Source organism: Cherax quadricarinatus, chromosome 21 (genome assembly GCF_038502225.1).
Source record: "Cherax quadricarinatus isolate ZL_2023a chromosome 21, ASM3850222v1, whole genome shotgun sequence".
Lineage (NCBI taxonomy): Eukaryota > Metazoa > Arthropoda > Malacostraca > Decapoda > Parastacidae > Cherax > Cherax quadricarinatus.
The window spans coordinates 15,381,536-15,398,214 of NC_091312.1; the positions used below are offsets into that span (position 1 = coordinate 15,381,536).

The 16,679-nt window shown below is 40.9% G+C and overlaps 1 protein-coding gene across 2 annotated transcripts in view; it reads right to left on the reverse strand.

The window, feature by feature from the left end:
* Positions 1–16,679, reverse strand: part of LOC128688991 (HEAT repeat-containing protein 5B) — a 255,910-nt gene that overhangs the window by 124,003 nt on the left and 115,228 nt on the right. For both annotated transcript variants that reach the window (XM_070087247.1, XM_070087248.1), the window contains exons 17-19: positions 15,158–15,439; positions 2,709–2,898; positions 1,525–1,694 (exon numbers count right to left, since the gene is read on the reverse strand). In XM_070087247.1, coding sequence (XP_069943348.1) covers positions 1,525–1,694; positions 2,709–2,898; positions 15,158–15,439 — 642 coding nt within the window. The remainder of the gene's footprint in view (positions 1–1,524; positions 1,695–2,708; positions 2,899–15,157; positions 15,440–16,679) is intronic.

Genomic DNA, 16,679 nt, shown 5'->3' on the forward strand with positions numbered 1-16,679 from the left:
GCCCACTGCCACTCGCATGTAGTGTTTCTCCACCAAGCCCTCAATATGTGCAAAATGCTAACATATATTTAGCAAGTATTACATATACTACAATATTATAAAGTGTGCAGTACCATATTCTCAGTAATTGCAAATTTTAAACTGCCAATTAGCCTATCCATGAGCTTTGATTTACAGCATGTCCTATTGACAGTAATCCAGCAGCTATGCCTGTGAAACTCTGATTTACATATGCTATTATATCATTACCCACGAGCTGGGCTCCTGATAAGGCAAATTGTATATGGTATTATACTGTACACAAATAACCTGCACTTAGGAAACAAACTTAGGATGACATTTTGGTCCGACTTGGACCAAAATGTTATAAGTGTCAGTCTCCTAAATGTGGGTTATCTGTGTAGATCCAGCCATGGTATTGTAACTATCTACTGTCTCTGTATTATGCTGCTTTCTGCAAGCTTGGTCTCCCTGATCCATGACTCGCATAAGTATTATGTCATGATCTATGAAGAGCTAGGCTGCTGGAAAAATGACTTACATAAGATATTACATTATCCTCAAGTGAATGCTATCCCATATTATATTACATATTTAAGATGGCTGGCTACTTTGCACTATTATTGGTCAAAATAGCCCAGTCAGACTAATAATATGCCTGAGAACAAAGGTCATGGGGGTCTGGAATGTATTCTACGTATTCTTCCTAAAATACAGTACAATAGAACCCCCATCCCCCAATATCCACAGATTTGGTATCCGTGGTTTCAGTTATCCACTATTTACTGTGGCCTAAAAATAACCCTTAATTTAGCTTAATAATGGCCCCAAAGCACAAAACTAGTGATGCTGGCAGTTCTTCAAAGCCTAAGAGAAGCCATGAAATGCTTCTCATCAGTGAACAAGTGCTAATTTTACACTTATTTATTAAACTTTATCATAGGTATGTATGTAAACAAAAAATGACTTATACATAGGGTTTGCTACTATCCACGGTTTCAGGTATCCATGTTAAGTCTTGGAACTTATCCCCAGTGGATACGGGGGTCCTACCATGTACTATACACACTCCATATCTGTGAATTCACCATCTGCATGCTAAATGGAGCACAATCCCTGTAGATATGGGAGTACAGAAGTAATGATGCCAAGAGGTGGCAAAGGTGATGCTGAAGCTCCCCAAAATTCTGTCAGACCAACCAAAACCTTTAATGATGATAAATGATGATAATAATGATTGATAATGCTTCAAGACAATAGTGATAATGATAATTACAATAATAATAATAAAAATAATAATGCTGCAAGACATGTCCCCTAGCTCCCTCTTCTAACCAGACTGCAACCCCTAAGCCCTTCCTAAATAAAACTTTTGGAGCTGTTGCTGGAATACATTACACTGAATACTTATTTTGACATAACCTATAAATATAATTATTTCCCAGAAACTTTTTATAAGGTGTAAATAAAAAATGCCCAAGAGTGTATGATATGCAACTAAAGCAATTAACAATGACAGCTCACCACAAGCATGGGGACAAGAGAGGAGAGATTGACATGTCTGGGTGCAAACATGTGCATCTGCTGCAGACATGCTATAGCTTCAGCTTGTACTAATGGATCAGGGTGTTCTTGCACTAGCCCACATCCACAAAGGAGAGACCATCTCACCATAACAACACTGCTGTTTGTACCTAAGAGAGTAATCAACAAATTCCTGAGCAAAACTCTCTATAAAATCTATGTTATACTGTACTGAAACAATCAAACTTCAAATGAATGTCTGTGTATGTGTGCAGTTCAGCACCAATAGCTAGTTAACTTCAATGTCAACACAGCATCTCTCATCTAATGTTTATATACTGTATTTTACTTCAAGTCTAAAACAATTTTTTTTTTAACATATTCTTAATATTTCTTTAGCAGTATAAAAATATGCCATATTGTATTTTTCAATAAATAATTGAAGACAGTTCTCAAATAAGTCAAGTGCTCAATATACAGTAACTGAAAAATATGACAGATGGATATTTTGGAGACAGATCACACTGTGAGTCAAGTAAAAAATCATGTGAATTTCTGGTTACCAGCTCTCGATGTGCAATGTATCAATTAGCGCTCAATGCACAAAACATATGCCCAGAAAGCTATGACAAGCATAATTCTAACCAGTATTAAACAGTGCAGCAATATCTATTTCTGTGAAGTAAATTTTTTTTATAACAGCAGTCATCTCCCACTGAGGCAGGGTGACTTGAAAAAGAAGAAACAAAGTCTCCTCTTTTTACATTTAGTTATCTATACAGGAGAAGGGGTTACTAGCCCCTTGCTCCTGACATTTTAGTCACCACTTACAACACTCATGGTTTACAGAGGAAGGATTCTTCTCCACCTCCCCATGGAGTAAATTAAAATGTTTAATATATTTATTGTGCCTGTGGCTATTAGAAACACTGAAGACTGGCAGTTCTGGCAATTAACCTTTCAAACAAAGGCACAATTTTTAATAAAGACATTAATGGACAGCCCTAATAATAAAATTTTGACTCTGTATTAATAAGCATTTGCTATGAAAGTGATGTATTATATTAAAACTAAAGATATATTCAAGATATCCATAATCTAAAGACTCTGTCCTGGAGTTTATACAATATGGACTAAAGTTAGTTAAGACATGGAGAGAAACAATATACAGACAGGTGACTTGCCTTGCAACTCTGGACCAACAGTAGTAATAAGAGCCTGAAGACACTTTCCAATACACTGATGAACCTCAGCTGTGTAAGGAGGAACAGACAACAGAAGTTCCAGAAGCAAGGCCAGTGAAGGCTCAACATAAGAGCGGAACATTGGCCCTCCAGAATCAGCAATAAGAGAGAGTGCATGAAGAGCCCAAACCTGTCAAAACAGAAAATTACACAAGTAAAAATTAATATGATAGCAGCACTTGGTCCTACAATTTTCTGATCTTGTACACGTTTATTTACATATACTCATCTGAGTTTTCTTTGATTTTATCTTAATAGTTCTTGTTCTTATTACTTTTCCTTTTATATCCATGGGGAAGTGGAACAAGAATCTTTCCACAGTAAGCCATGCGTGTTGTAAAAGTCAACTAAAATGCCGGGAACAATGGGCTAGTAACCCCTTTTCCTGTAATGATTACTAAAAAGATTAAGAAGAAAATTGTCCAAGTGGGATCCTTGAATGTGCGTAGATGTTGTGCGAATGACAATAAAAGGATGACTGTAGATGTTATGAATGAGAAGAAGCTGGATGTCCTGGCTTTAAGTGAAACAAAGCTAAAGGGGGTGGGAGAGTTTCAGTGGAGAGAAATAAATGGGATTAGGTCAGGGGTTTCAAATAGAATTAGAGCTAAAGAAGGAGTAGCAATAATGATGGAGGATAAGCTATAGAAGGAAAAGAGTACAAATGTATTAATTCAAGGATTATGTGGAGTAAAACAAAGGTTGGATGTGAAAAGTGGGTTATAGTCAGCATATATGCATCTAGAGAAGAGAGAAGTGTAGAGGAGAGAGAGAGATTCTGGGAAATGTTGAGTGAATGCATGGAGAGTTTTGAACCAAGTGTGAGAGTACCTGTGGTTGGGGATTTCAATGCTAAAGTGGGTAAAAATGTTGTGGAGGGAGTAGTAGGTAAATTTGGGGTGTCAGGGGTAAGTGAAAATGGGAAGCCTTTAATTGAGCTATGTGTAGAAAGAGGTTTGGTAATAAGTAATACATATTTTATGAAAAAGAGGATAAATAAATATGCAAGGTATGATATAGCACATAATGAAAGCAGTAGTTTGTTAGATTATGTATTGGTGGATAAAAGGTTGATGGGTAGGCTCCAGGATGTACATGTTTATAGAGGGGTAACTGATATATCGAATCATTATTCAGTTGTAGCTACAGTTAGAGTAAGAGGTAGATGGGACAAGTGGGAAATGGCAACAACAAGTAAGAGAGAGGTGAAAGTGTATTAACTAAGGGAGGAGGAAGTTCGGGTGAGATATAAGCAACTACAGTAAGGCCCTGTTTTACGGCGTTTCACCTTACAGCATTCCGCTAATACGGCGATGTCAAATTATGACCAAAATTTGCTATACGGCAAGCGGTCTTTTAAATACGGCGCCCCCCACCCAGTTTGTTTACAATTTCCGTGACCACATCTATTATGTCAAGAAACTTTCCAAAATTTCAAGTGTTTTACCTGGAGTTACCTGGAGAGAGTTTCGGGGGTCAACGCCCCCGCGGCCCGGTCTGTGACCAGGCCTGCATATTTTATATGTACTCTGATAATTATACTTATGTGTACCTGTACTTAAATATACTTACACACTGTGCTGGTGTGCAGGTACACATTAAAATCGCTAAGTCTCTCTCCACTCATGACGCCAATACTACATAATAATAATCACTCTTGGGCACACTAAATTCTTATTTTACATCAATATAGGCATTTTCATTAATACATCTATGATATTTTCCTCAAAATTATATATGAAACCCATTACATAGCATATAAACATGATACATACACTCAGAATAAAAATTGATGCAAATATGAGATTTGTTTACAAAGCAGCTGTGTAGGTAGTGTCGGAAGAATTACGTTTTCTCTAGTCAAACACTGGGGGGTAACTGTAGAAAAATATTCTTTTCGTATGCCTTTGCTCTATGTATAGCAATTCACGACCCTTGCGGGTTTAGTGCTTTTTATAATAAATAGGGAGCCTTTAATTGAGCTATGTGTAGAAAGAAATTTGGTAATAAGTAATACATATTTTATGAAAAAGAGGATAAATAAATATACAAGGTATGATGTAGCACGTAATGAAAGTAGTTTATTAGATTATGTATTGGTGGATAAAAGGTTGATGGGTAGGCTCCAGGATGTACATGTTTATAGAGGGGCAACTGATATATCGGATCATTATTTAGTTGTAGCTACAGTTAGAGTAAGAGGTAGATGGGAAAAGAGGAAGGTGGCAACAACAAGTAAGAGGGAGGTGAAAGTGTATAAACTAAGGGAGGAGGAAGTTCGGGCGAGATATAAGCGACTATTGGCAGAAAGGTGGGCTAGTGCAAAGATGAGTAGTGGGGGGGTTGAAGAGGGTTGGAATAGTTTTAAAAATGCAGTATTAGAATGTGGGGCAGAAGTTTGTGGTTATAGGAGGGTGGGGGCAGGAGGAAAGAGGAGTGATTGGTGGAATGATGAAGTAAAGGGTGTGATAAAAGAGAAAAAGGTAGCTTACGAGAGGTTTTTACAAAGCAGAAGTGTTATAAGAAGAGCAGAGTATATGGAGAGTAAAAGAAAGGTGAAGAGAGTGGTGAGAGAGTGCAAAAGGAGAGCAGATGAAAGAGTGGGAGAGGCACTGTCAAGAAATTTTAATGAAAATAAGAAAAAATTTTGGAGTGAGTTAAACAAGTTAAGAAAGCCTAGGGAAAGTATGGATTTGTCAGTTAAAAACAGAGTAGGGGAGTTAGTAGATGGGGAGAGGGAGGTATTAGGTAGATGGCGAGAATATTTTGAGGAACTTTTAAATGTTAAGGAAGAAAGGGAGGCGGTAATTTCATGCACTGGCCAGGGAGGTATACCATCTTTTAGGAGTGAAGAAGAGCAGAATGTAAGTGTGGTGGAGGTACGTGAGGCATTACGTAGAATGAAAGGGGGTAAAGCAGCTGGAACTGATGGGATCATGACAGAAATGTTAAAAGCAGGGGGGGATATAGTGTTGGAGTGGTTGGTACTTTTGTTTAATAAATGTATGAAAGAGGGGAAGGTACCTAGGGATTGGCGGAGAGCATGTATAGTCCCTTTATATAAAGGGAAAGGGGACAAAAGAGATTGTAAAAATTATAGAGGAATAAGTTTACTGAGTATACCAGGAAAAGTATACGGTAGGGTTATAATTGAAAGAATTAGAGGTAAGACAGAATGTAGAATTGCGGACGAGCAAGGAGGCTTCAGAGTGGGTAGGGGATGTGTAGATCAAGTGTTTACATTGAAGCATATATGTGAACAGTATTTAGATAAAGGTAGGGAAGTTTTTATTGCATTTATGGATTTAGAAAAGGCATATGATAGAGTGGATAGAGGAGCAATGTGGCAGATGTTGCAAGTATATGGAATAGGTGGTAAGTTACTAAATGCTGTAAAGAGCTTTTATGAGGATAGTGAGGCTCAGGTTAGGGTGTGTAGAAGAGAGGGAGAATACTTCCCGGTAAAAGTAGGTCTTAGACAGGGATGTGTAATGTCACCATGGTTGTTTAATATATTTATAGATGGGGTTGTAAAAGAAGTAAATGCTAGGGTGTTCGGGAGAGGGGTGGGATTAAATTATGGGGAATCAAATTCAAAATGGGAATTGACACAGTTACTTTTTGCTGATGATACTGTGCTTATGGGAGATTCTAAAGAAAAATTACAAAGGTTAGTGGATGAGTTTGGGAATGTGTGTAAAGGTAGAAAGTTGAAAGTGAACATAGAAAAGAGTAAGGTGATGAGGGTATCAAATGATTTAGATAAAGAAAAATTGGATATCAAATTGGGGAAGAGGAGTATGGGAGAAGTGAATGTTTTCAGATACTTGGGAGTTGACGTGTCGGCGGATGGATTTATGAAGGATGAGGTTAATCATAGAATTGATGAGGGAAAAAAGGTGAGTGGTGCGTTGAGGTATATGTGGAGTCAAAAAACGTTATCAATGGAGGCAAAGAAGGGAATGTATGAAAGTATAGTAGTACCAACACTCTTATATGGATGTGAAGCTTGGGTGGTAAATGCAGCAGCGAGGAGACGGTTGGAGGCAATGGAGATGTCCTGTCTAAGGGCAATGTGTGGTGTAAATATTATGCAGAAAATTCGGAGTGTGGAAATTAGGAGAAGGTGTGGAGTTAATAAAAGCATTAGTCAGAGGGCAGAAGAGGGGTTGTTGAGGTGGTTTGGTCATTTAGAGAGAATGGATCAAAGTAGAATGACATGGAAAGCATATAAATCTATAGGGGAAGGAAAGAGGGGTAGGGGTCGTCCTCGAAAGGGTTGGAAAGAGGGGGTAAAGGAGGTTTTGTGGGTGAGGGGCTTGGACTTCCAGCAAGCGTGCATGAGCGTGTTAGATAGGAGTGAATGGAGACGAATGATACTTGGGACCTGACGATCTGTTGGAGTGTGAGCAGGGTAATATTTAGTGAAGGGATTCAGGGAAACCGGTTATTTTCATATAGTCGGACTTGAGTCCTGGAAATGGGAAGTACAATGCCTGCACTTTAAAGGAGGGGTTTGGGATATTGGCAGTTTGGAGGGATATGTTGTGTATCTCTATACGTATATGCTTCTAAACTGTTGTATTCTGAGCACCTCTGCAAAAGCAGTGATAATGTGTGAGTTTGGTGAAAGTGTTGAATGATGATGAAAGTATTTTCTTTTTGGGGATTTTCTTTCTTTTTTTTTTGGGTCACCCTGCCTCGGTGGGAGACGGCCGACTTGTTGAAAAAAAAAAAAAAAAAAAAATTATTATCTTCATTCACTCTAAAAATGGTGTGTTGCTGTTTGTTTATTCTGAACTAACTTGTACAACTTGTACACAATGTAAGAGTATTTGTATTGTGAGGTAATTATTATTAAAATAAAAAAATATTGAGGTAAATGTTTTACAAACTCTTACAGATGGACGTGAATGAACTAAAAGTAGACACATATTAATACGCATTTCACCTGACCAAGTGATCATCCACTACCTGTTCAGTTTGTGTTCTTACATTGTCTCAACTCTATCTCGTTCTCTCTCTCGTTTACTCTTTCGTTAACTAGTTGGCTCTCACTGACGATAGCGTCTAAGGTTAGCTGTAATAAAAAGAGAAGTTGTAAGCCTCTTGCTTTAATTGCCAAGTTAGAGGATGATGGTGTGTCATTTTGATTTTATTCAATAAACACCATGCCACTCACCTCTCACACATTAACATTTATATTTTAAGGTAAGTAATAAGTGTACTCTGTGTGTATCTTACCTTTTATTGTGTTTTTAATGCCTATTTCTATTGCTAACTTAATATAAGCTAGTGTAAACTTGTTGTCTGGCATTTATTGCATATTTTATATGCTCTGATAATAATACTTGTGGAGCCGGGTGGAGGGACAACATTACGTTTTCTCTGTTCAGCCATCAGAGAAAACGTGTATGAATCTGCGTTTGGCCCAGCCACTCCCCCACTCCGCTTTTGCTTCATATTTTTGGCATGAATTATTCATTACTTCTACCTTCATTTATGATGGCATCTAAAGGTAGTTGTTAGAAATGATTAAATTCAGTGAACAAGGCATGTCGATGTTAATAATATGGCTCTGGGCCACAGTGAAGGTAGCCGGCAGGTGTAGCCCAGGCTACACCTACCGGCTACCTACACTGACTTTATACAAATAAATACTACTCACCTCTCTTCCTATATTAAGACTACACATATTTTAAGGTAAATAATGAGTGTACTGTATGTGCATTTTACCTCTGGGATGTTTTAAATATCGTATATTAAGTATGAGACGGGGAGCCAGTGCTACCTACACCTGGGCTACCTGCACCTGACTTCCTACAAATAAGTACTACTCACCTCTCTCCCTACATTAAGATTACAAATACTTTAAGATAAGTAATGAATTTACTGTGACTGTATTTTACTTTGTGTGTTTTTAATGCCTAGTTCTATTACTAACTTAATATAATTTAGTGTAAACTTGTTGTCTCGCATTTATATGCATTTATAAATGGAAAAAATGGAGTTCTGCCTTCCGGCGATGTTTGCTTTCTGGCGACAGCCGGGAACCTAACCCGCCGTATAAGTGGGGCCCTACTGTATTGGCAGAAAAGTGGGCTAGTGCAAGTATGAGTAGTGGGGGAGGGGGGTTGAAGATGGTTAGAATAGCTTTAAAAATGCAGTATTAGAATGTGGGGCAGGTGTTTGTAGTTATAAGAGGGTGCGCGCAGGAGGAAAGAAGAGTGACTGGTGGAACGATAAAGAAAAGGGTGTGATAAAAGAGAAAAAGGTAGCTTATGAGAGGTTTTTACAAAGCAGAAGTGTTATACGAAGAGTAGAGTACAGTGGACCCTCAGCTAACGATATTAATCCATTCCTGAAAGCTCATCGTTAGCTGAATTAATTTTCCCCATAAGAAATAATGGAAATCAAATTAATCCATGCAAGACAAAGTATGAAAAAAAAAATTTTACCACATGAAATATTAATTTTAATACACACAAACTGACACTTACCTTTATTGAAGATCTGGTGATGATTGATGGGATGGGAGGAGGGGAGAGTATGGAAGTTGTTAATGTTTAGAAGGGAATTCCCCTTCCACTAGGACTTTAGGTAGCACGTTCTTTTCCGGGGTTACTTCCCTTCTTCTTTTAATGCCACTAGGACCAGCTGACCGTGGTGCAGCAGCAGCTGACCGTGGTGTAGCAGCAGCTGACTGTGGTGCAGCAGCAGCTGACTGTGGTGCAACAGCAGCTGACTGTGGTGCAGCAGCAGCTGACTGTGGTGCAGCAGCAGCTGACCGTGGTGCAGCAGCAGCTGACCGTGGTGCAGCAGCAGCTGACCGTGGTGCAGCAGCAGCTGACCGTGGTGCAGCAGCAGCTGACTGTGGTGCAGCAGCAGCTGACCGTGGTGCAGCAGCAGCTGACTGGTGCAGCAACAGCTGACTGTGGTGCAGCAACAGCTGACTGTGGTGCAGCAACAGCTGACTGGTGCAGCAACAGCTGACCATGGTGCAGCAACAGCCGACCGTGGTGCAGCAACAGCTGACTGTGGTGCAGCAACAGCCGACTGTGGTGCAGCAACAGCCGACTGTGGTGCAGCAACAGCCGACTGTGGTGCAGCAACAGCCGACTGTGGTGCAGCAACAGCCGACTGTGGTGCAGCAACAGCCGACTGTGGTGCAGCAACAGCCGACTGTGGTGCAGCAACAGCCGACTGTGGTGCAGCAACAGCCGACTGTGGTGCAGCAACAGCCGACTGTGGTGCAGCAACAGCCGACTGTGGTGCAGCAACAGCCGACTGTGGTGCAGCAACAGCCGACTGTGGTGCAGCAACAGCCGACTGTGGTGCAGCAACAGCCGACTGTGGTGCAGCAACAGCCGACTGTGGTGCAGCAACAGCCGACGGTGGTGCAGCAACAGCTGACGGTGGTGCAGCAGCAGCTGACCGTGGTATGATAGTACATATTTCTCACCCATTTTACCACAGGGTTGGCACTAGAAGCTTTCTTTGGGCCAATGGTGGCTTATTTAGCAGTTACAAGCACTATAAATAATGGAATAATACAAAATGTATTGAATGTATGCATGCAACCGGCCACCCTGGCTTGTAAACAATGACGGCAGGGCTGGATGGACAGGTCATGATGGGTCATGTTGGTCAGAAACAGTTGATGGTGGTGCAGCAGCAGCTGACCATGGTGCAGCAGCAGCTGACCGTGGTGCAGCAACAGCTGATGGTGGTGTAGCAGCAGCTGACCGTGGTGCAACAGCAGCCGACCGTGGTTCAGCAACAGCTGACTGGTGCAGCAACAGCTGACCGTGGTGTAGCAGCAGCTGACTGTGGTGCAGCAGCAGCTCACCGTGGTGCAGCAGCAGCTCACATTGGTTCAGTAACAGCTGACTGGTGCAGCAGCAGCTGACCGTGGTGCAACAACAGCTGACGGTGGTGCAGCAACAGCTGACGGTGGTGTAGCAGCAGCTGACTGTGGTGCAGCAGCAGCTGACCGTGGTGCAACAGCAGCTGACCGTGGTTCAGCAGCAGCTGACCATGGTGCAGCAACAGCTAACTGTGGTGCAGCAACAGCTGACGGTGGTGTAGCAGCAGCTCACCGTGGTGCAGCAGCAGCTCACCGTGGTGCAGCAGCAGCTCACCGTGGTGCAGCAGCAGCTCACCGTGGTGCAGCAGCAGCTCACCGTGGTTCAGCAACACCTGACGGTGGTGTAGCAGCAGCTGGCTGTGGTGCAACAGCAGCTGACCATGGTTCAGCAACAGCTGACTGGTGCAGCAACAGCTGACCATGGTTCAGCAGCAGCTGACCATGGTGCAGCAGCAGCTGACTGTGGTGCAGCAACAGCTGACGGTGGTGTAGCAGTAGCTGACCGTGGTACGAGAGTATGTATTTACCACCCTTTTTATATACGATCGCTTGAGAGATGGTATCTCCTGCTATCTGTTTTTCGTTTATCCACACCAATAACAGTCTCTCAACATCTTCAAGTACTTGCAATCTCTGTTTCGAAAACAAACTTGCACCTTTTGCAAGAACAGCTTCCTTGATTGACGTTTTGTTGGCCACAATAGTAGCGATAACCTGGCCAGCTCTGAGACACTCACTCCACTTTCGTACTTAGCAATTATCTCTTTCTTCATTTCCATAGTAATTTTCACCTTTTTTACTGCACGGTTGGCACTAGAAGCTTTCTTGCGGGCAATGGTGGCTTATTTTGCAGGAACAATCACTAAAAACGCTGTGATAATATGAAATGTTCCGATTGTACGCGTGGATGCGACTGCACTGGCTGGCTTGTAAACACTGGCACCCACGGGACAACTGAGGCACACTCAGGCCATAGGTGGACACGTCTTGAACGAGCTGCATTGGGCGTTTTTTTTAACGTTGGCTGAGGCAAAAATTTTGCGTTAAAATGTATTGTTAGCTGGATTTAACGTTAGCTGGTGCCATCGTTAGCCGAGGGTCCACTGTATATGGATAGTAAAAGAAAGGAGAAGAGAGTGGTGAGAGAGTGCAAAAGGGGAGCAGATGATAGAGTGGGAGAGGCACTGTCAAGAAATTTTAATGAAAATAAAAAAACATTCTGGAGTGAGTTAAACAAGCTAAGAAAGCCTAGGGAACGAATGGATTTGTCAGTTAAAAACAGAGTAGAGGAGTTAGCAGATGGGGAGATGGCGGGAATATTTTGAGGAACTTTTAAATGTTGACGAAGAAATGGAGGAAGTAATTTCATGCATTGGCCAGGGAGGTATACAATCTTTTAGGAGTGAAGAAGAGCAGGATGTGAGTGTGGGGGAGGTGCATGAGGCATTACGTAGAATGAAAGGGGGTAAAGCAGCTGAAACTGACGGCATCATGACAGAAATGTTAAAAGCAGGGGGGGATGGACATAGTGTTGGAGTGGTTGGTATTTTTGTTTAATAAATGTGTGAAAGAGGGGAAGGTACCTTGGGATTCACAGAGAGCATGTACAATTCCTTTATATAAAGGGAAGGGGGACAAGAGAAAATGTAAAAATTATAGAGGAATTAGTTTACTGAGTAAACCGGAAAAGTGTACAGTAGGGTTATTATTGAAAGAATCAGAGGTAAGACAGAATGTAGGATTGCGGATGAGCAAAGAGATCTTAGAGTGGGTAGGGGATGTGTAGATTAAGTGTTTACATTGAAGCATATATGTAAACAGTATTTAGATAAAGGTAGGGAAGTTTCCATTGCATTAATGGATTTAGAAAAATTATATGTAGAGTGGATAGAGGAGCAATGCGACAGATGTTGCAAGTACTGTATATGGAATAGGTAGTAAGTTACTAAATGCTGTAAAGAGTTATTATGAGGATATTGAGGCTCAGGTTAGGGCATGTAGAAGAGAGGGAGACTACTTCCCGGTAAAAGTAGGTCTTAATAGTGGAAATCAAACTAATCCGTGCAAGACACCCAAAAGTATCGAAAAAAAAAATTTTACCACATGAAATATTAATTTTAATACACACAAACTGAAGAAGACATGTGCAATTACATGACACTTACCTTTATTGAAGATCTGATGATGACTGATGGGATGGGAGGAGGGGAGTGTGTAGAAGTTATTGTTTAGAAGGGGAATCCCCTTCCATTAGGACTTGAGGTGTCAAGTCCTTTTCTGGGGTTACTTCCCTTCTTCTTTTAATGCCACTAGGACCAGCTTGAGAGTCACTGGACCTCTGTCGCACAACATATCTGTCCATAGAGGCCTGTACCTCCCGTTCCTTTATGACATTCCTAAAGTGTTTCACAACATTGTCAGTGTCACAATTAAACACTTGTTCAGGTTTCAATTCTTCACTGTCTATGTACTCCTTGAATTCCTGCACATATTTTTCAGCTGCTTTTTGGTCCAAACTGGCAGCCTCACCGTGCCTTATCACACTATGTATGCCACTACGATTCTTAAATCTCTCAAACCAACCTTTGCTGGTCTTAAACTCACTCACATCACCACTAGTTGCAGGCATTTTTCTAATTAAATCCTCATGCAACTTCCTAGCCTTTTCGCATATGATTGCTTGAGAGATGCTATCTCCTGCTATCTGTTTTTCGTTTATCCACACCAATAACAGTCTCTCAACATCTTCTATCACTTGCGATCTCAGTTTCAAAAACATAGTTGCACCTTTGGCAAGAACAGCTTCCTTGATTGCCGTTTTCTTGGCCACAAAATAGCGGTGGTTGATTGGGGTTTTGTGTACAACCTGGCCAACTCGGAGACACACACTCCACTTTCATACTTAGCAATGATCTCTTTCTTCATATCCATAGTAATTCTCACCCTTTTTGCTGTAGGGTTGGCACTAGAAGCTTTCTTGGGGCCCATGGTGACTTATTTTGCAGGTGCAATCACTAAAAACGCTGTGATAATATGAATGTTCCGATTGTATGTTTGGATGGGACCGCGGTGGCTGGCTGGCTTGTAAACATTGGCCACAAGTGGACGCGTCTCAGACGGAACGAATCGTGTTGGTCGAGTTTTTTAGTGCTAGTCGAGGCAAAATTTTTGCATTAAGATGTATCGCTAGTCGGATTTAACGTTAGACGATGCCATCATTGGTCGAGGGTCCACTGTACTACTAGGATGTTTGGGAGAAGGGTGAGATTGAATTATGGAGAACCAAATGCAAAATGGGAATTGACACAGTTACTTTTTCCTGATGGGAAATTCTAAAGAAAAACTGCAAAGGTTAGTGGACAAGTTTGGGAGTAAAAGTAGAAAGTTGAAAGTGAACATAGAAAAGAGTAAGGTGACGAGGGTATCAAATGATTTAGATAAAGAAAAATTGGATATCAAATTGGAGAGGAGTACGGAAGAAGTGAATGTTTTCAGACATTTGGGAGTTGACGTGTCAGCGGATGGATTTATGAAGGATGAGGTTAATCATAGAATTGATGAAGGAAAAAAGGTGAGTGGTGCGTTGAGGTATATGTGGAGACAAAAAAACGTTATCTATGGAGGCACAGACGGGAATGTATGAATGTATAGTAATACCAACACTCTTATATGGGTGTGAAGCTTGGGTTGTAAATGCTGCAGTGAGGAGACGGTTGGAGGCAGTGGAGATGTCCTGTCTAAGGGCAATGGTGTAAATATTATGCAGAAAATTCGGAGTGTGGGAATTAGGAGAAGGTGTGGAGTTAATAAAAGTATTAGTCAGAGGGCTGAAGAGGGGCTGTTGAGGTGGTTTGGCCATTTAGAGAATGGATCAAAGTAGAATGACATGGAGAGCATATAAAGCTGTAGGGAAAGGAAGGCGGGGTGGGGGGTCATCCTTGAAAAGGTTGGAGGGAGTGGGTAAAGGAGGTTTTGTGGATGAGGGGCTTGGACTTTCAGCAAGAGTGCATGAGCGTGTTAAATAGGAATGAATGGAATCAAATGGTATTTGAGACCTAACGAGCTGTTGGAGTGTGAGCAGGGTAATATTTAGTGAAGGGATTCAGGGAAACCGGTTATTTTTATATAGCTGGAGTTGAGTCCTGGAAATGGGAAGTACAATGCCTGCACTTTAAAGGAGGGGTTTGGGATATTGGCAGTTTGGAGGTATATGTTGTGTATCTTTATACATATATGCTTCTAAACTGTTGTATTATGAGCATCTCTGCAAAAACAGTGATTATGTGTGAGTGCAGTGAAAGTGTTGAATGATGATGAAAGTATTTTCTTTGTGGGGATTTTTGTTCTCTTTGGGTCACCCTGCCTTGGTGGGAGACGGCCGACTTGTTAAAAAAAAAAAAAAAAACACATTGTACAGAGGAAGAACATGCAGAAAGTTTTAACTAGAGGTGCCTAAAATGTTTAACTGAATATTTATATTCAAATTATCCAATAAAACCAAAATATGCTAAATGTTTTTTACCTGTACCACAGGAGAAGTAGAGTCCTTTGCAAGTGCCAGAAGAATACTGATAGATGTACTGAGGTGCTGGCCTGAACCCATTCCTCCAACATAGCGATGTAAACATCCTAATGCCAAGGAATGACCAGTCCGACTTACAGCGTCACGTGCACTCTTAAGTTTATCAAAACTGTTCTGAGCCATCTCTGCCACAAAACGTGGGTCACCCACAACCTGAGCAATGCGACCAATGGCTTCACCTGATGCACACCTCAGAGTTGAATTGGGGTGAGTTAAGCCTCCCTAGAAGAAACACATTTCTTTTAAAATGAGTACTGTATCAATAATATTTCAATACATTTCAACTAAAACTAGATGGAGCTTAAGTAATGCAATATTAATTGACCCCCATCCCCCACAGTATGTCAATATTTATGCTTCTCTTAATAATTTCTCACTATGGAACCACTAATTTTTCTTGTCATTATTATCACTGCTATTATTTCTTAATAGGACCTCCTGCCCAATCAAGCCAAACGTGAGACTGTAAATTAACTATACTGTTACAAAGAGTCGGTACACATATCTTTAACCACAACAAAGCACATTATACTAGCAGTCAGAGATGGGATGATAGCTTTTTTTCTTTTTTTTTTACCGACACTCAATTTTAGGCTGATACCAATACTAATACTTTTTCAACATTTTTTATTTTTAAAATTATGAGAACTATAATAAGGGAATGCTTATTGATCCAAAAATATTAAATAACCCAGGAATGTTTAACCCTTTGACTGTTTCGGTTGTATGTATACATGTTACGAGCCAATGTGTTTGACGTATATATCTTTCTTTCAACACACTGGCCATATCCCACCGAGGTGGGGTGGCCCAAAAGGAAAAAAGAAAGTTTCTCCTTTTACATTTAGTAATATATACAGGAGAAAAGGTTACTAGCCCCTTGCTCCTGGCATTTTAGTAGCCTCTCACAACACGCATGGCTTACGGAAGAAGAATTCTGTTCCACTTCCCCATGGAGATAAGAAGAAATAAACAAGAATAAGAACTAGAAAGAAAATAGAAGAAAACCCAGAGGGGTGTGTATATACATGTATGTGCTTGTGCATGTATGTGTAGTGTGAAGGAAGTGTAAGTAGAAGTAACAAGATGTACCTGAAATCTTGCATGTTCATGAGACAGAAAAAAGGACACCAGCAATCCTACCATCATGTAAAACAATTACAGGCTTTCGTTTTACACTCACTTGGCAGGACGGTAGTACCTCCCTGGACGGTTGCTGTCTACCAACCTACTACCTAGGTGACGTATATATACAGCACACAAAAATTCTAATGGCTTCCAAGCAAGCGGGAGAAAGCTGGTAGGCCCACATGTGAGAGAATGGGTCTGTGTGGTCAGTGTGCACTGTATAAAAAAAATCCTGCAGCACGCAGTGTATGAGAAAAAAAACTCCAATCGTGTTTTTGGATTAAAGCGCTGACTATGAAGTGTATTTTCGTATAGTATTTATGGTTGTATTCTT